The 16,996-nt window shown below is 54.0% G+C and overlaps 2 protein-coding genes across 5 annotated transcripts in view; one reads left to right on the forward strand and one right to left on the reverse strand.

The window, feature by feature from the left end:
• LOC110557556 (short transient receptor potential channel 2) overlaps nucleotides 1-10,984 on the forward strand; it is a gene marked incomplete at its 5' end in the record, with an annotated part of 12,376 nt that extends 1,392 nt beyond the window's left edge. The window contains 11 exons of the mRNA XM_021652029.2: nucleotides 1,120-1,332; nucleotides 2,804-2,968; nucleotides 3,475-3,649; nucleotides 4,773-4,973; nucleotides 5,399-5,561; nucleotides 5,958-6,050; nucleotides 8,118-8,310; nucleotides 8,840-8,967; nucleotides 9,063-9,141; nucleotides 9,787-9,916; nucleotides 10,496-10,984. Of these exons, the coding sequence (XP_021507704.2) occupies nucleotides 1,120-1,332; nucleotides 2,804-2,968; nucleotides 3,475-3,649; nucleotides 4,773-4,973; nucleotides 5,399-5,561; nucleotides 5,958-6,050; nucleotides 8,118-8,310; nucleotides 8,840-8,967; nucleotides 9,063-9,141; nucleotides 9,787-9,916; nucleotides 10,496-10,890 (1,935 nt within the window). The remainder of the gene's footprint in view (nucleotides 1-1,119; nucleotides 1,333-2,803; nucleotides 2,969-3,474; nucleotides 3,650-4,772; nucleotides 4,974-5,398; nucleotides 5,562-5,957; nucleotides 6,051-8,117; nucleotides 8,311-8,839; nucleotides 8,968-9,062; nucleotides 9,142-9,786; nucleotides 9,917-10,495) is intronic.
• Nucleotides 10,985-11,395: 411 nt separating this feature from the next.
• Nucleotides 11,396-15,752, reverse strand: Art5 (ADP-ribosyltransferase 5). Of its 4 annotated transcripts, none has more exons than XM_021652032.2 (4): nucleotides 14,291-14,635; nucleotides 12,682-13,411; nucleotides 12,234-12,266; nucleotides 11,396-12,149 (listed from the first exon to the last, which is right to left on the reverse strand). In XM_021652032.2, the coding sequence occupies exons 1-4, from the start codon at nucleotides 14,531-14,533 to the stop codon at nucleotides 12,043-12,045; spliced, it is 1,113 nt and encodes a 370-aa protein (XP_021507707.2). In that variant the 5' UTR covers nucleotides 14,534-14,635; the 3' UTR covers nucleotides 11,396-12,042. The 4 variants fall into 4 exon arrangements, with proteins under 4 accessions (XP_021507707.2, XP_060223699.1, XP_060223698.1 ...); XM_060367717.1 differs by having other exon boundaries at nucleotides 12,032-12,149; nucleotides 12,234-12,261; nucleotides 13,018-13,411; XM_060367716.1 differs by adding an exon at nucleotides 14,694-15,752 and having other exon boundaries at nucleotides 11,396-12,266; nucleotides 12,682-14,496.
• Nucleotides 15,753-16,996: the final 1,244 nt, after the last annotated feature.

Consider the following 16,996-nt stretch of genomic DNA (forward strand, 5'->3'; position numbering starts at 1 on the left):
CCCCCAGGACTTTATTCAGTGCCTCTGTGGCTGGTCCTCACAGGGCTTCCAAAGCACAGAAAGTGGGAAAAGAAAGAGAGCAACTAGGTCTCCATCCTCAACACTGCCATTCGGTAGAGAAGGATGAGGCTATTACGACCACCTAGGACAAGATGAGGCCAGAAAGCCAGGGGAATAGAAAGATCCCTACCAGGAAGGAGCAGTGCTTTTGACGGGATTTCCCTTCTCACGGCAGCTTAGGCAGAGCAAGGATCCTCATCCATACTTCAGTCAGAGAGGCTGAGGTCTTTTAAAAAAATAAAGAAGTTTCCTACCTGAGGGATGGTGCTAAAGGTCACCCAGGCCTTCAAAGACGGGCTTAGATCCTCTCTGGAGAAAAAGCTCCAAATGAGACAGGTGGAATGTGTGCACCGAGGACCCCTGACTCTCTTCTGCTTCCCCTCAGACTGCCAGGACCAGTTCATGTGAGGGTGACGCTCAAAAGGGGAACAAAATGAACACAAGAGAAGTGTATAAGGGTAGGGCGACGAGATGGCTCAGCAGGAAAAGGGCTTGCTGCTGCTGCTGCTGCTGCTGCTGCTGCTGCTGCTGCTGCGCAAGCCTGAAGACCTGAGTTCAATCCCCAGGTCCCACATCAAGTGGACAGAGAATCAATTCTACAAAGTTGTCCTGCCCTCCACATGTATCTATGGTGTGAGGACCTGCACACACATCACACACAATAACAATGTTTAAAGAAAATATGGGGAGCCGGGCTCCGTGGTGCTCGCCTGTAATCCCAGCACTCAGGGATGCAGAGGCAGGCGAATCTCTGAGTCTGAGTCCAGGACAGCCGAGGCAACACAGAGAAACCCTGTCTCAAAACAACAACAGAAGCAAGTATGGGGAGTCAAAGTTATAGAGGGACAGGAGTGAAGAATTAGAAAAGAGATGCCCAAGGAACAGGCAGAGGGTTAGGTTTGGTTCAAGTGACTCAGTGATGAGGTGCTGATAGCATCGGTAAGCGAAGGTGACAGAGAAGGGTTAATGAGGCCGCAGAGGAGAATGAAGTGACACCAGACACTACTGTGTGTGGGGAGGGACAGATTGACCTGATGACATACACCTCTTTTCTTACAGCCTCAGTACATTGCCCTGGAGTCACTCTGCCAGGACTATGGCTTTGAACTGCTAGGCATGTGCCGGAATCAGAGTGAGGTGACTGCAGTGCTCAATGACCTGGGAGAGGATAGTGAGACAGAGCCTGATGCCGATGGCCTGGGCCAGGCCTTTGAAGAGGGCATCCCCAACCTGGCAAGACTGCGGTTGGCTGTCAACTACAACCAGAAGCAGGTCAGCTGGGCCACTGTCTGCCATCCCCTACCCTGCGTCCTTTGCCCTGCCTCCTCTAAGGCATTTCAGCCTGACTCTGTGACTCTCTCTACCCTTGGGACCTTCTGAGACCTTGATTCCGACCATCCTTCCCTCTGAGGCCTTAACAGCAAGAGGGGAGGCTTTCTACCCCTCCCCAGCCACCTTCGACCAGAGCGCGAACCCCACTGGGAACTAATCGCCACACTGGGGTCTCACACACACTCAGCTCTGCCTCTTGCCGTTGGCCCAGACTTCTGTTGCTACACTACAGCACTTTAATCTACATAGCAAAGTGTTCAACGCCTGGTGATTTTCTTTCTTTACTGTCTCATTAGATGCCCTACCCATCAGCCAAAGCTAAAGCAGAATCCCTGTCCAGGCTCCCACAGCCCCTGACTCCTCACTCACCTACAAGGCATGTTACAAAGCTTTCCTGTGTGCCATCTCCATTGACCTGGCCCTCAGGACAGAAGACCCATATCCCATGCCCCTTCCCCCTCAGGATCATTCATCCAGGCTTCTGTTACAGATAGCTCCTGAGACAGGGAACACTGAGAATTCTGGGACTTACACCCCAAGCTCTACCCGCTCCTGCCTGACTTTGATTCAAGATGTGGGGCATGAAGAGTCTCAGAACAGCTTTGTGTCCAGACTCCGCTTCATACAGAGGCCAACCCAAGGCTCTTTCCCATGGTCATACGGCTAGTGAGGCCCCTCTCCCTTGTAACAGGCATGTCCCACATAAGTATATGTAACAGAAGTAGGCATGTACCTGTATAGGTACCTGTGTGTATAGATGCATACATGTATAGATACATGCATATATGTACCTATGTACCACATAGGTATATGGCAGGAAGTAAGGGCTCTGCATATAACCGGCTCCTTTGACCTTCCTGCTGGTCGCTCTGGGACCGGGGTCTGCTTCTTCCCCTTAGGTCATCCAGACGCTGGACTTTAAGGAAGCTTAGCCAGGCAGGTGGGCTAACAGGGTCCTGATCAGACAGTGAGTGAGTGGGGGTGCTGGGTCACATCTCAGATGCCGTCTTTCCAATGATACAGCCCTTTCAGCGACACAGCTCTCTTTATTGGGGGGGATGGGCTATATTAACCTTGGGGAAGTGGGTAGGGATTTTTGGGTGAGTGGCCATCATTGGATGGGGCTGAGGCACTGGGAATGTTCCTTTGTGTGAGAGGAATTCCAGGTGCTAGCTGGACATGTCTTGGCCACCAGGCTACGTGACCACCTGGAGAATGGTGGAGGTGGGAGTTGCAAGACTGAGTGTGCCAGGGCCACAGAACAGAGAGGGAGCCATTCAATCCTCACTCCTGCCAGTCTCCAGATTGACTTCTGAACCTTGCTCCCGCTCCAGGCTGCTTCCCTTGGTCGCACAGTTCACGTGCCCACACTACCTGGCGGCCATCCCGTCTCATAACCATGTCTGCTCAGTTTGTAGCACACCCCATCTGCCAGCAAGTTCTGTCCTCCATCTGGTGTGGGAACCTGGCTGGCTGGCGTGGAAGCACCACCATCTGGAAGCTCTTTGTCGCCTTTCTCATCTTCCTTACCATGCCCTTCCTCTGCATTGGCTACTGGCTGGCACCCAAGTCCCGGGTACTAAGAATAAGACAAGTGATATGTCGGTTGGTGTTTTGGAAGCAGGCTCTCCACTGGGTGTACAGGTGGACTGGGGCATGGGCTGGAGCATGGACAGCCGGTACGGAAACTGCCGGAATGTGGCAAGGGGAGTAGAGAGGGACTTGCCCCTCCAGCTCCTGACTGGGTGACACAGTGGTTTAAAGAGCAGCAGGTTTAGAATCCTAGCGGTGATGATCTTACCTTTCAATTTGGCTAAGTTTGAATTTTTCCTGTGAGCTCCCACACACACACACCAAAAAATAAAAAATAAAAAGATGGGGGGGTGGTTACAGTGATAACACTAACCTTAGGCAAGAGAGAACAGAAAATACAGGGCCTGGGGCGCCACATTCTTCTTAGTTTGCGCCTAGACGGGTAGGTGAATCTGAAAGCCACAGACTCACACGGGGCCAAGCAGTCCAGAGGGACAAGGACAAGCGACAACAGGCCTCTGACAACCGTGCTTTCCTGTGCCCCCAAAGCTCGGCCGCCTCCTGAAGATCCCAGTGTTGAAGTTCCTGCTGCATTCTGCCTCCTATCTGTGGTTCCTTATCTTCTTGCTGGGAGAGTCCCTGGTCATGGAGACTCAGCTGAACACCTTCAAAGGCCGCAGCCAGAGTGTCTGGGAGACTTCGCTACATATGATTTGGGTCACAGGTATGTATGAGAGAGCCTTTACTGGTGGCCAGCTGCCAAGAGCCCCACGGCCAGGGCTGACACTGGGCCCCACTGAGCAGGCAGATCATTTAGAGCCCTTCAAATCAAGATCTTAAAAAAAGAGCAACCCAACTAACTAACCCAAACCCATGGGGCTTTCAGAGACTGAGACATCAATAAGGAACATGCATGGTCTGGGCCGAGGCCCCTGCACATGTGGCACATGGGTGGCTTGGTCTTCATATGTGGCACCTGGTGGGTGGAGGGCAGCTGTTTCTAGCATGGACTCTACTGCCTGCTTTTGGACCGAGTCCCCCTGGCAGGGCCGCCTTGCCTGGCCTCAGGGGATGAAGATATGTTCAGTCCTGATGTGACTTAATAGGCTAGGGAGGGTTGATGGGGGGAGGGGAGGAGGGCTCCCCTTTTCTGGGGGGAAGAGAAAAGGGGAGGGGGAACTGGGAGGAGAGAAGGGAGGGAGCACCCTTGGAATGTAAAGTAAATAAACTGAAATTTTTTAAAAGAAGATCTTAAAACAGAGCTGGGTTTAGGATCTGCTATGGTACACAACTGTAATAAGGCAAGAGGTTAACCCAGTCAAGGCCGACCAGGGCCGCATGGCGAGGCTCTGTCTCAAAGGGGTAAGTGGTTAGGGTGGCTCAGTGAACAAAAGGGTAATAGTGGAGATGAGCCTGATGGAAAAGAGAGAAGAATTCCTACTAGCTGTCCTCTGACCTCGATACATGTGTTAAGGTATGCACACAAGTGGCCATGCATCCAAACACACACACACACAGAGAGGTTTAAATTTTAAAAAGAAGTCCTCCTATATTTGTCTAAGGTGATTTGGTGGGGCCTGGGAGAACGGGGACTCACCCCACCCCTACCCCCGTGCTGCTTGCTCTGAGTGTCACCTGCCTAGTTCCTTGTGCAGGTCCCATCAGTCATGAGACCAGTCTGCACCAGTGAGGGGACCCTTATTTTTCTAGAAGGTCACTTCGCACTTGGATGGATTAAATGTTTCGGCTCCCCACGCCCGTCAAAGCCCTGCTCCTGCAACCTGGCTGTGCCCGGGAAGGAGGAGGGGGGCTGCGCTCCCTCCTCTCCTGAGCCTGCTCCCTTCCAGGCTTCCTGTGGTTTGAGTGTAAGGAGGTGTGGATCGAGGGCTTACGAAGCTACCTCCTGGACTGGTGGAACTTCCTGGACGTGGTCATCCTGTCGCTGTACCTGGCGTCCTTTGCGCTGCGCCTCCTCCTGGCTGGGCTTGCCTACCTGCACTGCCGGGATGCGGCCCACAGCACCACGTGCCGCTACTTCACCACCGCTGGTGAGGAGCCTGGGTTCTGTGTTCGCTACCCCTCTCTCCCGAGCTAAGCAGCTTAAGGCGGAAGAGGCTGCTCGGTTTGTAGTCTGAGGAGACGTGGTACATCCTGGTGAGAAAGCCACGGTGGGTGGAGAGGCAGCTGGCCGCAGCCTGTGGTAGTCCGGAAGCACAAAGATGAATGCTGGCGCTCAGCTCCAATCCTCTGGCTCTGGTTTTGTTTTGTTTTAATGTAGTCAGTTCTGGAAGCCAGTCACATTCAGGGTAGGCCTTCCCTCCTCGGTAGAACCTCTCCAGAAACTCCTTGGCGGAGCTACGTAGACATGTGTCTCCCAGGTGATTCGAAATCAGTCAGGGGGAAGGTGAAGTCACGGGAATCCCAAGGCGCGTCTTTCTTGCCTCTCAGCCCCGCCCCATCCTGCCCCGCACAGAGAGAAGCGAGTGGCGCACAGAGGACCCCCAGTTCTTGGCCGAGGTGCTCTTTGCCGTTACCAGCATGCTCAGCTTCACCCGGCTGGCTTACATTCTGCCAGCTCACGAGTCGCTGGGCACTCTGCAGATTTCCATTGGCAGGATGATAGACGACATGATCCGGTGTGTACGCTCCCTGCCTGTGGCCCCTCCCCCTGGCAGACTCCAGCTTCTGAAATGTTCAGCTCTGTGGGGCATGGGGGTTCTTGACCTGTGTTCCTTTCAGGGCTGAGAACCCAGGAATACAGAGGCAGAATCTGGAAATGTAAATACACATTTCTCGGCGAGAAATCAGAGACACCCACAGTGGCGGGGGTGGTGGGTGTCTGATCCCAGTTCCGGGACAACTTTATACCTCGCTTTTTTCCTTTTCTAGAAATTGAAGTCAGGAAGGCAAAAAATAAAATAAACAAAGAGCCAGACAGGCCATCACCTCCCCTGCCCCAAGTCCTTTCCGCCGCAGAGCCTGACTTCTAGGTGGAGACGGGCTCTGACTCTTCCACATCCTCCCCCTGCCAGGTTCATGTTCATCCTCATGATCATCCTGACTGCCTTCCTCTGTGGCCTCAACAACATCTATGTGCCCTACCAGGAGACAGAGCAGCTCGGCAAGTACGCCGGGGCTGGGGCGCGGCGGGCAGGCGGCGGGGAGGCTGGGGCCTTTGGTCTTTGCACGCTTTTCTCCTTCCCTGTTGGTTCGCTCTACTAAAGCTCCTACTTGCCCATGCCCTCACTGAGTCTCTCTGACACTAATGAATTCACTTACACACTTACTCGTTTCCAATCCTTCTATTTGAAAAATGTAAATCTTCTGAAAACGTTAAATGTAGAAAGTCACTGGGCACCCTCACCCTTCACTGGACACCCACGCCCTTCACTAAGTACCCACACCCTTCACTAAGTACCCACACACCCTTCTCTGGGCACCCTCACCCTTCACTGGGCACCCACGCCCTTCACTAAGTACTCACATACCCTCCGCTAGGTGCCCTCACCCTTCTCTGGGCACCCACCAGGATTAAAGGTGTGCGCCACCACACCGTAGAGGACCGTGGTGTGCTTTGGCGCTTGCTCGAGAACACTCATTGTAAAGGCACTAGAGAAGCTCTCTTACTAGCAGAGGGGCATTCTGACTACTGGACCTAAACTACTTGCAGTCTGTACCCACTGGACTTAACATCCAAAGACAACTTTGAAGGTGAGTGAGTTTGAGATAGGTTCTCAAGGAGCCCAGGATAGCCTTGGGCTTGATGTGTACCAGAGGATGATCTTGAACTCCTGATCACCTCCAAGTGCTGGAATTACAGGCATGCACCACCCTACCCAGCCATGTACCCACCCAGATGATTTTACAAAAAAAAAAAAAAAAAAAAAAAGCTTCTACAATGCTCATTTTGAGACTTTCCACATCTGTCAGTTGTTTGACATTTATTTTCTTGCATCTAACGGAGAGGAGTACTTGTTCCTAGCTCTGCAGGGTGGCATGTGTCTATAATCCCGGAGGCAGGAGGACCAAAAGTTCACAGTTGTCCTCAGCTGTTTAGCAAGCCCGAGGCTACCTCAGGCTGCGTAAGACTTTGTTTCAAAAGAAAAAGATAGAACTGATGAGATGGCCAGTGGGTGAAGGAGCTTGCCAAGCCTGATGGCCTCGGTGGGATTCCTGGGAACCACAGCGAAAGGCAAGAACTGACCTGCAAGTTGTCTGACCGCCACACCTGTGCTGTGGCATCTGGAGAACACACACACACCTATGCACAAAGTGCACACACAAAATAAGTGAAAAATAAAGTAAGTAAATGTGAACAATTTTAAAGCATTTTGGCTGAAGATCTCAGGCAAGGTAAGCAGCATGCATATGACTCAGGGTAGCCAGGAATATGGACAGTTATCCAGGAGAGGTCTAACAGTGTGGTCACGATGGTGAGCGCAGGGTGGGCAGATCGGGAAGGGCCTCCCGGAAGAGGCAGCCCTGCAGCTGCTCCCTCTGTGCTGCCTACCACACCCAGACCAGGAACCTTTCCTGTGTTCCTGCCTCCCTCTTTTACCTCCCTTGCAGTCGAGGCAGCCAGCGTGATCTTTTCAGATGTAATTCAGGTGCCCCTCTGTGCAGACCTCCTCCTAGATTCCTGTTGCTGGAAGACCGCAGCAGAGTCTTTAGTTTTGTTCTGTCAGGACCCGTGTCTGTGGCTCTCACCAGGCATTCCCCTCTCACCCTCACTCCTAACCCTGCCTTGAAGACAGGGTTCTGCTTGTTGTGTGTGCTCAGCACCTTCTGTGTTCAGTAAATATTGGTTACTAAAATTAAATAAACAAATAACGGTGGTTCCTGCAGGGGTCCCAGGTTTGGTTCCCAGCACCCAGCATCTGTAATTCCAGTTTCAGGGGCTCCGCTGCTTCTTCTGCCCTCTGGGCGAGCTCCTGCATGCACCTGGTGCATATCCAAACACCCAGGAGACACACATGTACGCAAGTGAAATAAGTTTTAAAACAAAGATTAGAGATTGGTGCCAATAGATGTATTTGTCCGTATTCAGAAGGCTGGCCCTAAGGGCTTCATGGACACAGAACCCTTTGGCCAGGTCCTCAGGGCAGGGGAGTGTGTCTGGGGGAACCAGACCTCTTCTCTCCCCGCCCTGCCCCGCCCCCATTTCCCTCTCTTTGCTTGACCCACCATGCCAGTTTCAACGAGACGTTCCAGTTTCTGTTCTGGACCATGTTCGGCATGGAGGAGCACAAGGTGGTGGACATGCCCCAGTTCCTCGTGCCTGAGTTCGTGGGCCGGGCCATGTACGGCATCTTCACCATCGTCATGGTCATCGTGCTTCTCAACATGCTCATTGCCATGATCACCAACTCCTTCCAGAAAATCGAGGTATGCAGCCCGACCAGGCCAGGCCAGGGAGGAGGGAGAAAGGAATGGGGAGGAGTAGGGTGCATAGACTTTGGGGTCCTGCTCTGCTCCCACTATCGTTTTATGGCTTTGGATAAATTCTCCTACAACAAGGGTCTCAGCACTGCTGTTGGTATAGACAGACACCAAGTCTAATGCTCTTTGCGCTTTTTCTGGTGGTGGTGGTGGTGGTGGTGGTGGTGGTGGTGGTGGTGGTGGCAGTTTGGAGGCATTGTATAAAAGGAAGCGGGAGCACAAGAAGGAAGGGGATGGGTTGGGAGAATAGACTGAGCATTGAGCAGCAACTGGAAACTAGAGGAAAAAGAGAATGGGAAAGGAAAAGACATGCCAGGGAAATGTGGGTGATTGATGGGGGTGGAAATAAGAACAAGCAGAAAGGGACTGGCACAGTGGAGAATAAGAGATGGGAGACAGAGAGAGGCAGCGTGGGCAAGCGAAGGGGCCAGTGTCTGCCAGCGCCCTGCATAGCCTCCTGTCTCACGGTCTCCAGGACGACGCTGATGTGGAGTGGAAGTTTGCTCGCTCCAAACTCTACCTGTCCTACTTCCGAGAGGGCCTGACGCTGCCTGTGCCCTTCAACATCCTGCCCTCCCCGAAGGCTGCCTTCTACCTCCTCAGGTGATGGACTCCAAGATCTTGCCCCCGTCCACCACCCCGCTGCCTCCCCAGGCTCTGCCCCTGACTAACTCCATTTCACTATGATAACCTCTCAGGAGAATATTCCGGTTCATTTGCTGTTGCTCCTCCTGCTGCAAAGACAAGAAGTCGGACTACCCTCCAATTCCAACCTTTGTGAGCCTTCTTAGCCTGTTGTTTCCGCGCTTGTGTTCCCAAACCATCGCTGTGCCCCCAGAGAGCCCAAACCATCGCTGTGCCCCGAGCACCTGCTTCCAGCTCCCGCTGTGTCATGGCCTCTATTTTCATCTTCCTGCTTCTGGCTGGGTCCTGCATTTCTAGTCCCACATCTTACAGCCTAAACATAATTCCATGCCACCTCCATCCCAAGCCCAAGTTCCAAATAACCTGGTTATTAAGACAAGCTTGGCTGATTTAACAGCATATGGGAAAAAGCCCCTTGAGGAATGAGAAGGCTGGCAGAGGCAGAAAGAGCCTCAGCTACCTCCCATCACCTGCACTGTAACTCAGCCTGTCTGAGCATGAGCTCTTTCCTAATCTGGACCATTGCTGCCAGTTCTACAGTAGTCTTTCCTTCCCACCCCAACCCCACCTTGCAGCCTTTACCACAAACTCTAGACACCCTGCCCTCTCACGGTCTCCTTCCCCTAGCTGGCTCCTGTCCGTCCTCCAGGACTGCACTGTGGGACACAGGCCAGAGACAGAAAGCTTGTGTAGATTTTGCCCTTCTCCTATGGCCTTATTCTTGGTCAAGACAGAGATTGAAGGAAGGTAGAGAATCCACTCTGTCCTCCGTTGCAGACCAACGCTGGGGCAAGCACAGGGCCTGGGGAAGGAGAGCGTGGGTCCTACCGCCTCCGAGTTATCAAGGCTCTGGTGCAGCGGTACATAGATACTGCCCGGCGGGAGTTTGAGGAGACCCGTCGGAAAGGTCAGTGGCCCCCCTCTAATCGCCCCCTTTGCTGTTCATGGCTCGCCTGGGAGGAGCGCCCACACCCACTCACCCTCCTCGCTCAGTTGGGTTAGGTTTTAGTCCCATCTTCTCTGCCCCTGAAAGCCACAGCTCGCCCAGCTCCTGGACTCGATTATTCTGCCTTTATTTGCTTGTTATTCTCATTCCCTCATTCAACCCATGTGTGCTCAGATGCTCGCTCTCCCCTTCTCCCCCTCTCTGTCCCATTTCTCTATTCCTATCTTACTAAGTTGCCCAGGCTGGTCTCAAAGAAGCCTAGGCTGGTTTTGAACTCTCCATCTTCTTCCCCAGTCTCCCAGATCGATGGGATTACAGGCCTGCACCACCTACCCCGGCTAATGTCTTCCTTCTTTGCCGCTACTTCCATCAATGCTCACTTTCACCCATGAAGCTTTTCTAACCACCTGATCCCTCAACTCCTCCAGTCTTTCCTTAGAATCCAGATGGGGTGTCCCCTAGGGAGGGTGGGCTGGAGGAAGACAGAGAGATGCTGAGCAGGCTCACCTTCTGAAAGACCTCTGCCCTGATCCGTCTCAGACCTGGGCAACAGACTGACAGAGCTGACCAAGACTGTGTCTCGGCTGCAAAGCGAGGTGGCCAGTGTGCAGAAGACTCTGGCGGCAGGAGGGACGCCGCGGCCTCCCGACGGAGCCAGCATCCTCAGCCGCTACATCACCCGAGTGCGCAACAGCTTCCAGAACCTGGGCCCCCCCGCGCCCGAGACTCCAGCAGAGCTAACCATGCCTGGGATTGTGGAGACCGAAGTCTCTGTAGAACCTGGCCTTGATGCTGCAGGAGAGGCTGGGACTCCAACTCCCAGAGGGTCCAGGCCCTCCTCCCCTGCACATGTGCTGGTGCACAGGGAACAAGAAGCAGAGGGGGCAGGGGACTTGCCCCTGGAGGAAGGTCTGGAGACCCAGGGCAAGTCCTGATGCAGCGGAGTTATGTCACTGAGTGCAGCCAGCTAGTTGGGTAGAACCAGGGTCTTGAAGTAGAAGAAGGCAATAAAATTTGCCTTGGAAGTCAGGTGGCAGTCCCCATTGATTGCTGTCCTAAGATCCCTTTCTTTACATCCCCCAAATGCACACTGTGAGAGGAGTGGAGAGAGAAACAGCTTGCTTTGGGTTCTGGGATTTAGAATCCTGCTTTGGGATTCTTTAAATCTTTAGTGGAAAGAATTCTGGCCTGGGAGATAAGAGGCCATGGAGGCAGAAGGCCTGACAGTGGGGAGGCCTGGAGGCCCTCCCTTGGCCTTGCATTTCTCATCAGACAGACAGGGCTGGGAATCCACCTATCCCTGCGTGAATGGTGGCAGTGAGGCCTCGGTGGCTGTTAGAAAGTTCCAGGCACAGAGTGCAGTAGGACACCATTATGTTTTGGGTGGCTTTTCCTCCCGTCCCTTAGCTCCCGGAATCATGACTCATGAGACTCATTGGATATTATACGAACACCTAGGCCATATAGCTTGGTTCTTTTTTTTTTATTAGCTCATAACTTAAAGTGACCCATTACATCAATTCACATGCTGCCACGTGGCTGGTTACCTGAGCTCAGGCACTATGCAGCCATCTTCCACACATCTTGACCTCTGAATCCCAGGCACCTGGCTCTATCCCAGAATCCCTTCTGCCTGTCTGAAGTTTCACCTCTTTCCTGCCTAAGCTATAGGCTATAGGCTTTTTTTTTTTTTAATTGACAGGTGTTGCATCCATACAATACACAAGAGATTCTTTGTACAATAGAGGTTACAGTGTTTAGGATGATCAGGGCAGTTAGTTTTCAGTACCTCGAGCCTGCCAAGGACAAATGACCTCATGCAATAAACCAGTCATAAAAGCCCATGTCGTCGCTACACCACAACTCCGTTTAATTGAGTAGCCATCCAGTCTTTACCTTGAATGCCCTAGGAAGTCCCCGCCACACAGTGGGGTCCCCTCAACCCTATCCATGCCTCAGGTCGCCAACCCAGGGTTAGAGAGGTGGCCCCTAGGACTGGAACCAGAACCACACTCTTGCTTCCCGAGGCCGTTCAAAGCCCATTCTTCATAGTAAGGTCATCAGTTCCCAAGATTCCTAAGAGGCTTTCAGGGTCCAGCCCTGGAGAGCTGCAACTCCCCTGGGGCCAAGAGCAGCATTTCTCCTGATTGCAGAGCCAAGGCCTCTGTGGAGGATGACTCTGCGTGCCCTGCGGCTGGAGAAGGAAGAAGAGATGGTGAGGAGGGCAGCAGGCCCGGGGAGTGGGGAAGCTCACAGAGCAGGCCAGGGACTGACCTACCTGCTGAGGACACACAGCCAGGCCTCTTCTCCCCTGCAACAGACAGCACAGTGAGGTGGGGGCAAGTCACACCCAAAGGTCGGTCTGCCTGTGGCCATCCCCCTCTCAGTCTTTTCCTTCACCCCAGGCAGCTTTTCCAGGTTGCCTATCCATCCTTGCTCCTACCCAAACCATCATCACGCTTCCATTCTGCTCCTGTGTCCACAGCTGAGCTTGGCCCAGCCCTGTCTCCTTAGCTCTGTCCCAGCCAGGGCCAGCCGAGACCCGGAGCAGTACCGGCCTCCTTCGCTCGGGTCCTTTTGAGAAGACAGTCATCATGGAAGTCTCACGGGACCTGGCAGGGCCTCAGTCTCACTAAGCGGGTTTCCTGAGGGCGCCTGGGGACTGGGTCACACTATCCTGGCTTCTTTCACCCACCCTGCCATTCAGTCTCCCATGCATCGCTCACCACCCAGATAGGCGCAGTTAAAGTGGCTGCAGGTCTGATTATAACTCCAGAGAGTCACTATGCTTTGGGCTCCACTCTGGGAGAACCCCGTGACCAGGAAGACTTCATGTGGGGGTATCAGCACCTCACGCTCCTCGGGGAAGACAGACAGAGCCTGGATCAGAGCCCCGAAACAAGTCCTTAGATTGAAGAAGGTGGCATTTCCGAACCCTCGGGCCACGCTTTCATCCATAGAGCTGGAGGCAAACTGTCCTAAGCGGACAAAGTCCCCCAGCCGCTTGGGTTCAAAGTGAAGGCTGCCGACGCCTCGGAACACCACCTCCGCAGCCTCTGTGCGGCAGCCTCCGGGGCCCCGCAGCAGCTGCAGGGCCCGGGTCAGGTAGAAATGCAGGGCCTTGAAAGGGAAGTGCCTCATGTAGAGGTCCCGGGAGCCACCCCCCGTTCGCACGGCCTGGTTCAGCTCCCAGTACAAGGTGTTGGATGAGTTGGTGTACACCATAACAGCTATTCCATGCTGGGCTTTGAAGCCAGCAGGTAGGGTAAGCTGGTGCCGCCGGAGCTGCCAGGCCTCATGAGCTGCCCCCCACGACTCCCGAAGCAGGGTATGGCGTGCCATCTCCTCCTTTAGCAGCGGGCCTGCTTTCTCCTCCATCTCCTCAGAGCAGCCCACGTAGGCGTCATCGAAGGTGTCTGGGACCAGGCTCAGGGGCAGGATAGGAACAGCTTGGACCTGTGGACGGAAGGAAGGGAGGCACCACATAGGCAGAAGCGTAACCGGCCACGGGGGCTGGTGGCAGATCGGTTCAGAATCACAGTTTTCACCTCTATGCCCAAACATCCGATGTATGCAATTGGCAAGATCCAAAACAGGCACAAATAACACAGGCAGTGGAATCCGGCAGACATGAATTTAAGCACCACCTGCCAGCTGTGAAATCCTGAGCAAGTCTCAGGTCAGAGCTTTTCTGGACTTCATCTTCTTCACCTATGAATTAAGGATACTTCCAACCTGGCAGGGTTATTGTGAGGAGAGCATAAAGGTCATAGTGGCACAACCGAAAGGGGCTCATCTCACCATCTGAGAGGTGAATCTAGTTGATTCCTGTGCCTCCCTGGCTCTGATCATCAGCATGAGGCAATGTGCAGCCAGTATCGGAGCCCTGCCCTGGACCCATCCTCCTCAGCCATTTCTCATCCTTGGAGAAGCCCTCAGCTCAGTATACACCACTCTCAGCTCTGAGAGGCCTGAATCCTCTCCTGCTTTAGAAGGTTTTATCCTAAACAAAGATGAGGTGGGAGTTTTACTGTCCCCAGCCCAACCCAGATCCGAGTATGATGGTGTCGGGTGGTGAAGCCTGGTTTTCAGGATCTGCCAGCGTCTACAGCAGCCCAGGGGTCTGTGATGCGCTTATGGTGTGAGATGATAAGTAGGAAGAAGGTCGGAGACAGTCCTTAGGGAGGAGATTGACCTGGAATACAGTTCCGGAGAGGAGGGCTGGGAGAAGGGAAGTCTCCTCCGAGGGTTTCCTGGATGGTCCTCCTCCACCACCTTCTCAGCATCTGACCCACACTGACCCTTGTTGGCAAAGGATCGCCCGGAGAGAGTTACCTTGAGCGCGAGCAGGCTGAGGCAGCTGAGGACCACCAGCAGATCCTCCAGAAGCATCCTTGAAGGAGTCCCCGGATGGCGGGACCCGATGATGATGATGAGCCCAGCGGATGGGGTGGTGGTGCTGGCTTGGCTGGGCTCCAGCTCCTTTCTCGGCAGCGCAAGAGAGAGGGTCCTTGGTGAAGGACTGGAACTCAAGGGCGAGTCTAAGGATGGGCAGGGCGTGGGTTTTACTGTCCCCATCTCAGGGCGTGGGTTTTACTGTCCCCATCTCGAGACCTAGTCTATGACTCCCAGACGGCTGCCCCCACACTCAGGGTCTCCAGGACTTCTTTGCGATGGCCTAGCTGGGGCAGTTATTTGGCTCCCCCTGGAGAGGGGTGTGGCGAAGCCGGGGACCCACCTGGGCGTGATGGAGGCCGCTCTCGGCCTGGGCCTCTAGTCCTCGGCGACCGACGTGGGCTGAAGCGCGGCGGTCGCTGCGCAGATCCGGGACTGCTGAACAAAGTCCCGGCGGCTAACTATAGCCCCTGGACTGGTAACCCGACACCTATCTTCCGCAACAACAGACGGGGGCGTGGGAGCTGGACTGGCAGGCCTTGGGGGGTTGAGGGGCGAACTCTCCTCTTGGATGACAGGTAAGTCAAGGGTGGGGGAGGGAGCTGTGAGAGCTGGCCTCTTCTCCGCTGGCCCTGGGACCCAGCCAGGCCAGGGCCCCAGACCGCCAGGCCACGAAGCCCCGTGAGGGTCACTTCTTGTACTTCAGGCTAGTTAAGTCGCCAAATCTGGGTTATTTGCATACTATTTGCATCTGAGACACACGTTGGGTCACGTGCACCAGCATCAAGCCCCCTCCCCCCACTCTTTCTCAACTCTTAACCCTGTGTGGCTACCCCAGTCTGCAGGCCGAGGGCAGGAGGAAGTTTGCTGTCTTAGATGATCAGGAACTGCTGTTCCCCCTCCCTCAGACCGTCCCTCTCTGGACCTCTCCTGTTAAGTGACCCCGTGTTTGTAAACACAGCTTTCTCTCACGCCTCAGTTGGGCTTGACTATAAATAGCCTAGTTCTGACTTTGAGCTGCCCAGTTGGAGGTAACGGGAGAAGGGGCCAGCTTGTGGGAAGGTGGAGGAGGGATACTCCGAACGTCAGGATTTGGAGATGCCACCTGTGGGGGATGTGAATCCTCTCCCGTCCAGGGTTTGCCCGTCACCATCCCTTCGCCCGCTCAGATTGTCCGCCAAATAAAGTTTCCTTCACCCAACGGCCTTTATTCTACCCCAAGGAAAACAAACTGTCCGCGCAGCGGGAAGGACGGGGAGGGAAGTTGAAGAGCGGTGATCCCGTCCGCCCTCCTCCTCCTCGGAGGGGTTCAAGTTCTCGTCGCTGGGACAGCAGCTTCCGTGTGGAGACAGCCCCCGGCTTGGGGAATTGCTTACGTCCTAGCTCCTGGAGCCTCCACCAAGGTCCCACGAGGTGGAGTCAACTCTGGTCAAGGATCAGGGATCCTGAGTGGGTGGAGTCCTCCCAGGTCACATGGTTGGTCAGGGCTCCAGCTACAGAATGACGACGACACGGTGGTCCAGGCCTGCAATTCCAGCACTCGGGAAGCAGGCTGAGGCGAAAGGATTGCTTCAGCTTTGAGCTCAGCCTGGACACTGTGAAAGAAATAATAATAGAACAAAACAATAAAAGAACAAAATGAAAGATGCCTGGAGGTGGGGGTGCCTTCCCGGCTGACCAGAGGCCGGAACCAAGCCTGGTGAGGGGGCTGCTGTCCGTCTCCTCCACAGCCCCAGAGCATCCCCTTCTGCCTTCAGCAGCTCTCATTGTGCTGGGAAGTACGTTGGCCCAGTCACGCTGGGCAGAGGCTAGAGTTCCTGAGCCTTGAGAAGACAGCTTGAAATAGACAGTGTCACATTTCTGAGCAGCTGTGGGGGAAAGCAGGAGGGGTAGGGCACTGCCAGTATAAGAGAGAAAGCCGCCCTCCCTGCTGGGTCTATTGCCGGAGACCTGCCCAGCTTTACCACCGTGGAGAAGGCTAGGTAAGGGACACCTCACCTCCACAGGGAGCAGGGAAGGAACTGTTGATAGGAAATTTTATGGTATTAATGAGGTTTTTAAGGATCTTTGGATGAAATGATTGGGGACACCTAGGAAGGTTTGTGAACATGGGAAAGTTTGGAATTTTTGAGAAGAGACTTGGGTTCCTTTTCCTAGGAGGGGCTGTTGAGGGAGAGCCTGGAAAAGAGGAAAACTCAGGGGTTCACGGGAAGAGGTGAAGCACAGCTCCCTTGTCTGTGAAAAGCGATATTTAGCTGGATTCAGCTCTCTCACTCCAGAGACTAGGTTAGAGGCCAGCCTCAGCTATCTAACAAGAACTTGTCAAAAAGAAAAAAGGGGGGGGGGAGAAATTCCCAGCGTCCCAGACCAAATCTCTGCTTTACTCCCTCTCCCCCCGCCCCCCCCATCACTAAACAAAGTCATCTACTTCCTCTGAGGTTCTCTGTCTTGTTAGCAATGCCCAGAAAGCCTCTCTGGGCTTGTTTTACCAGAGATTGGTGTGGGGTGGGGTCTCCCAGCTCAGAGGGAATAAAAATAAGACAGAGCTGACTATAGAAATGAGAGTCTCTGGGAAGTGAGCCAGCACTGACAGAAAGGGTGGTGCTGTCTGAACGAGGGAAGAGGCAAGCTTCCTCTGATCTTCCA

The sequence above is a fragment of the Meriones unguiculatus genome, chromosome 14 (assembly GCF_030254825.1).
Source record: "Meriones unguiculatus strain TT.TT164.6M chromosome 14, Bangor_MerUng_6.1, whole genome shotgun sequence".
Lineage (NCBI taxonomy): Eukaryota > Metazoa > Chordata > Mammalia > Rodentia > Muridae > Meriones > Meriones unguiculatus.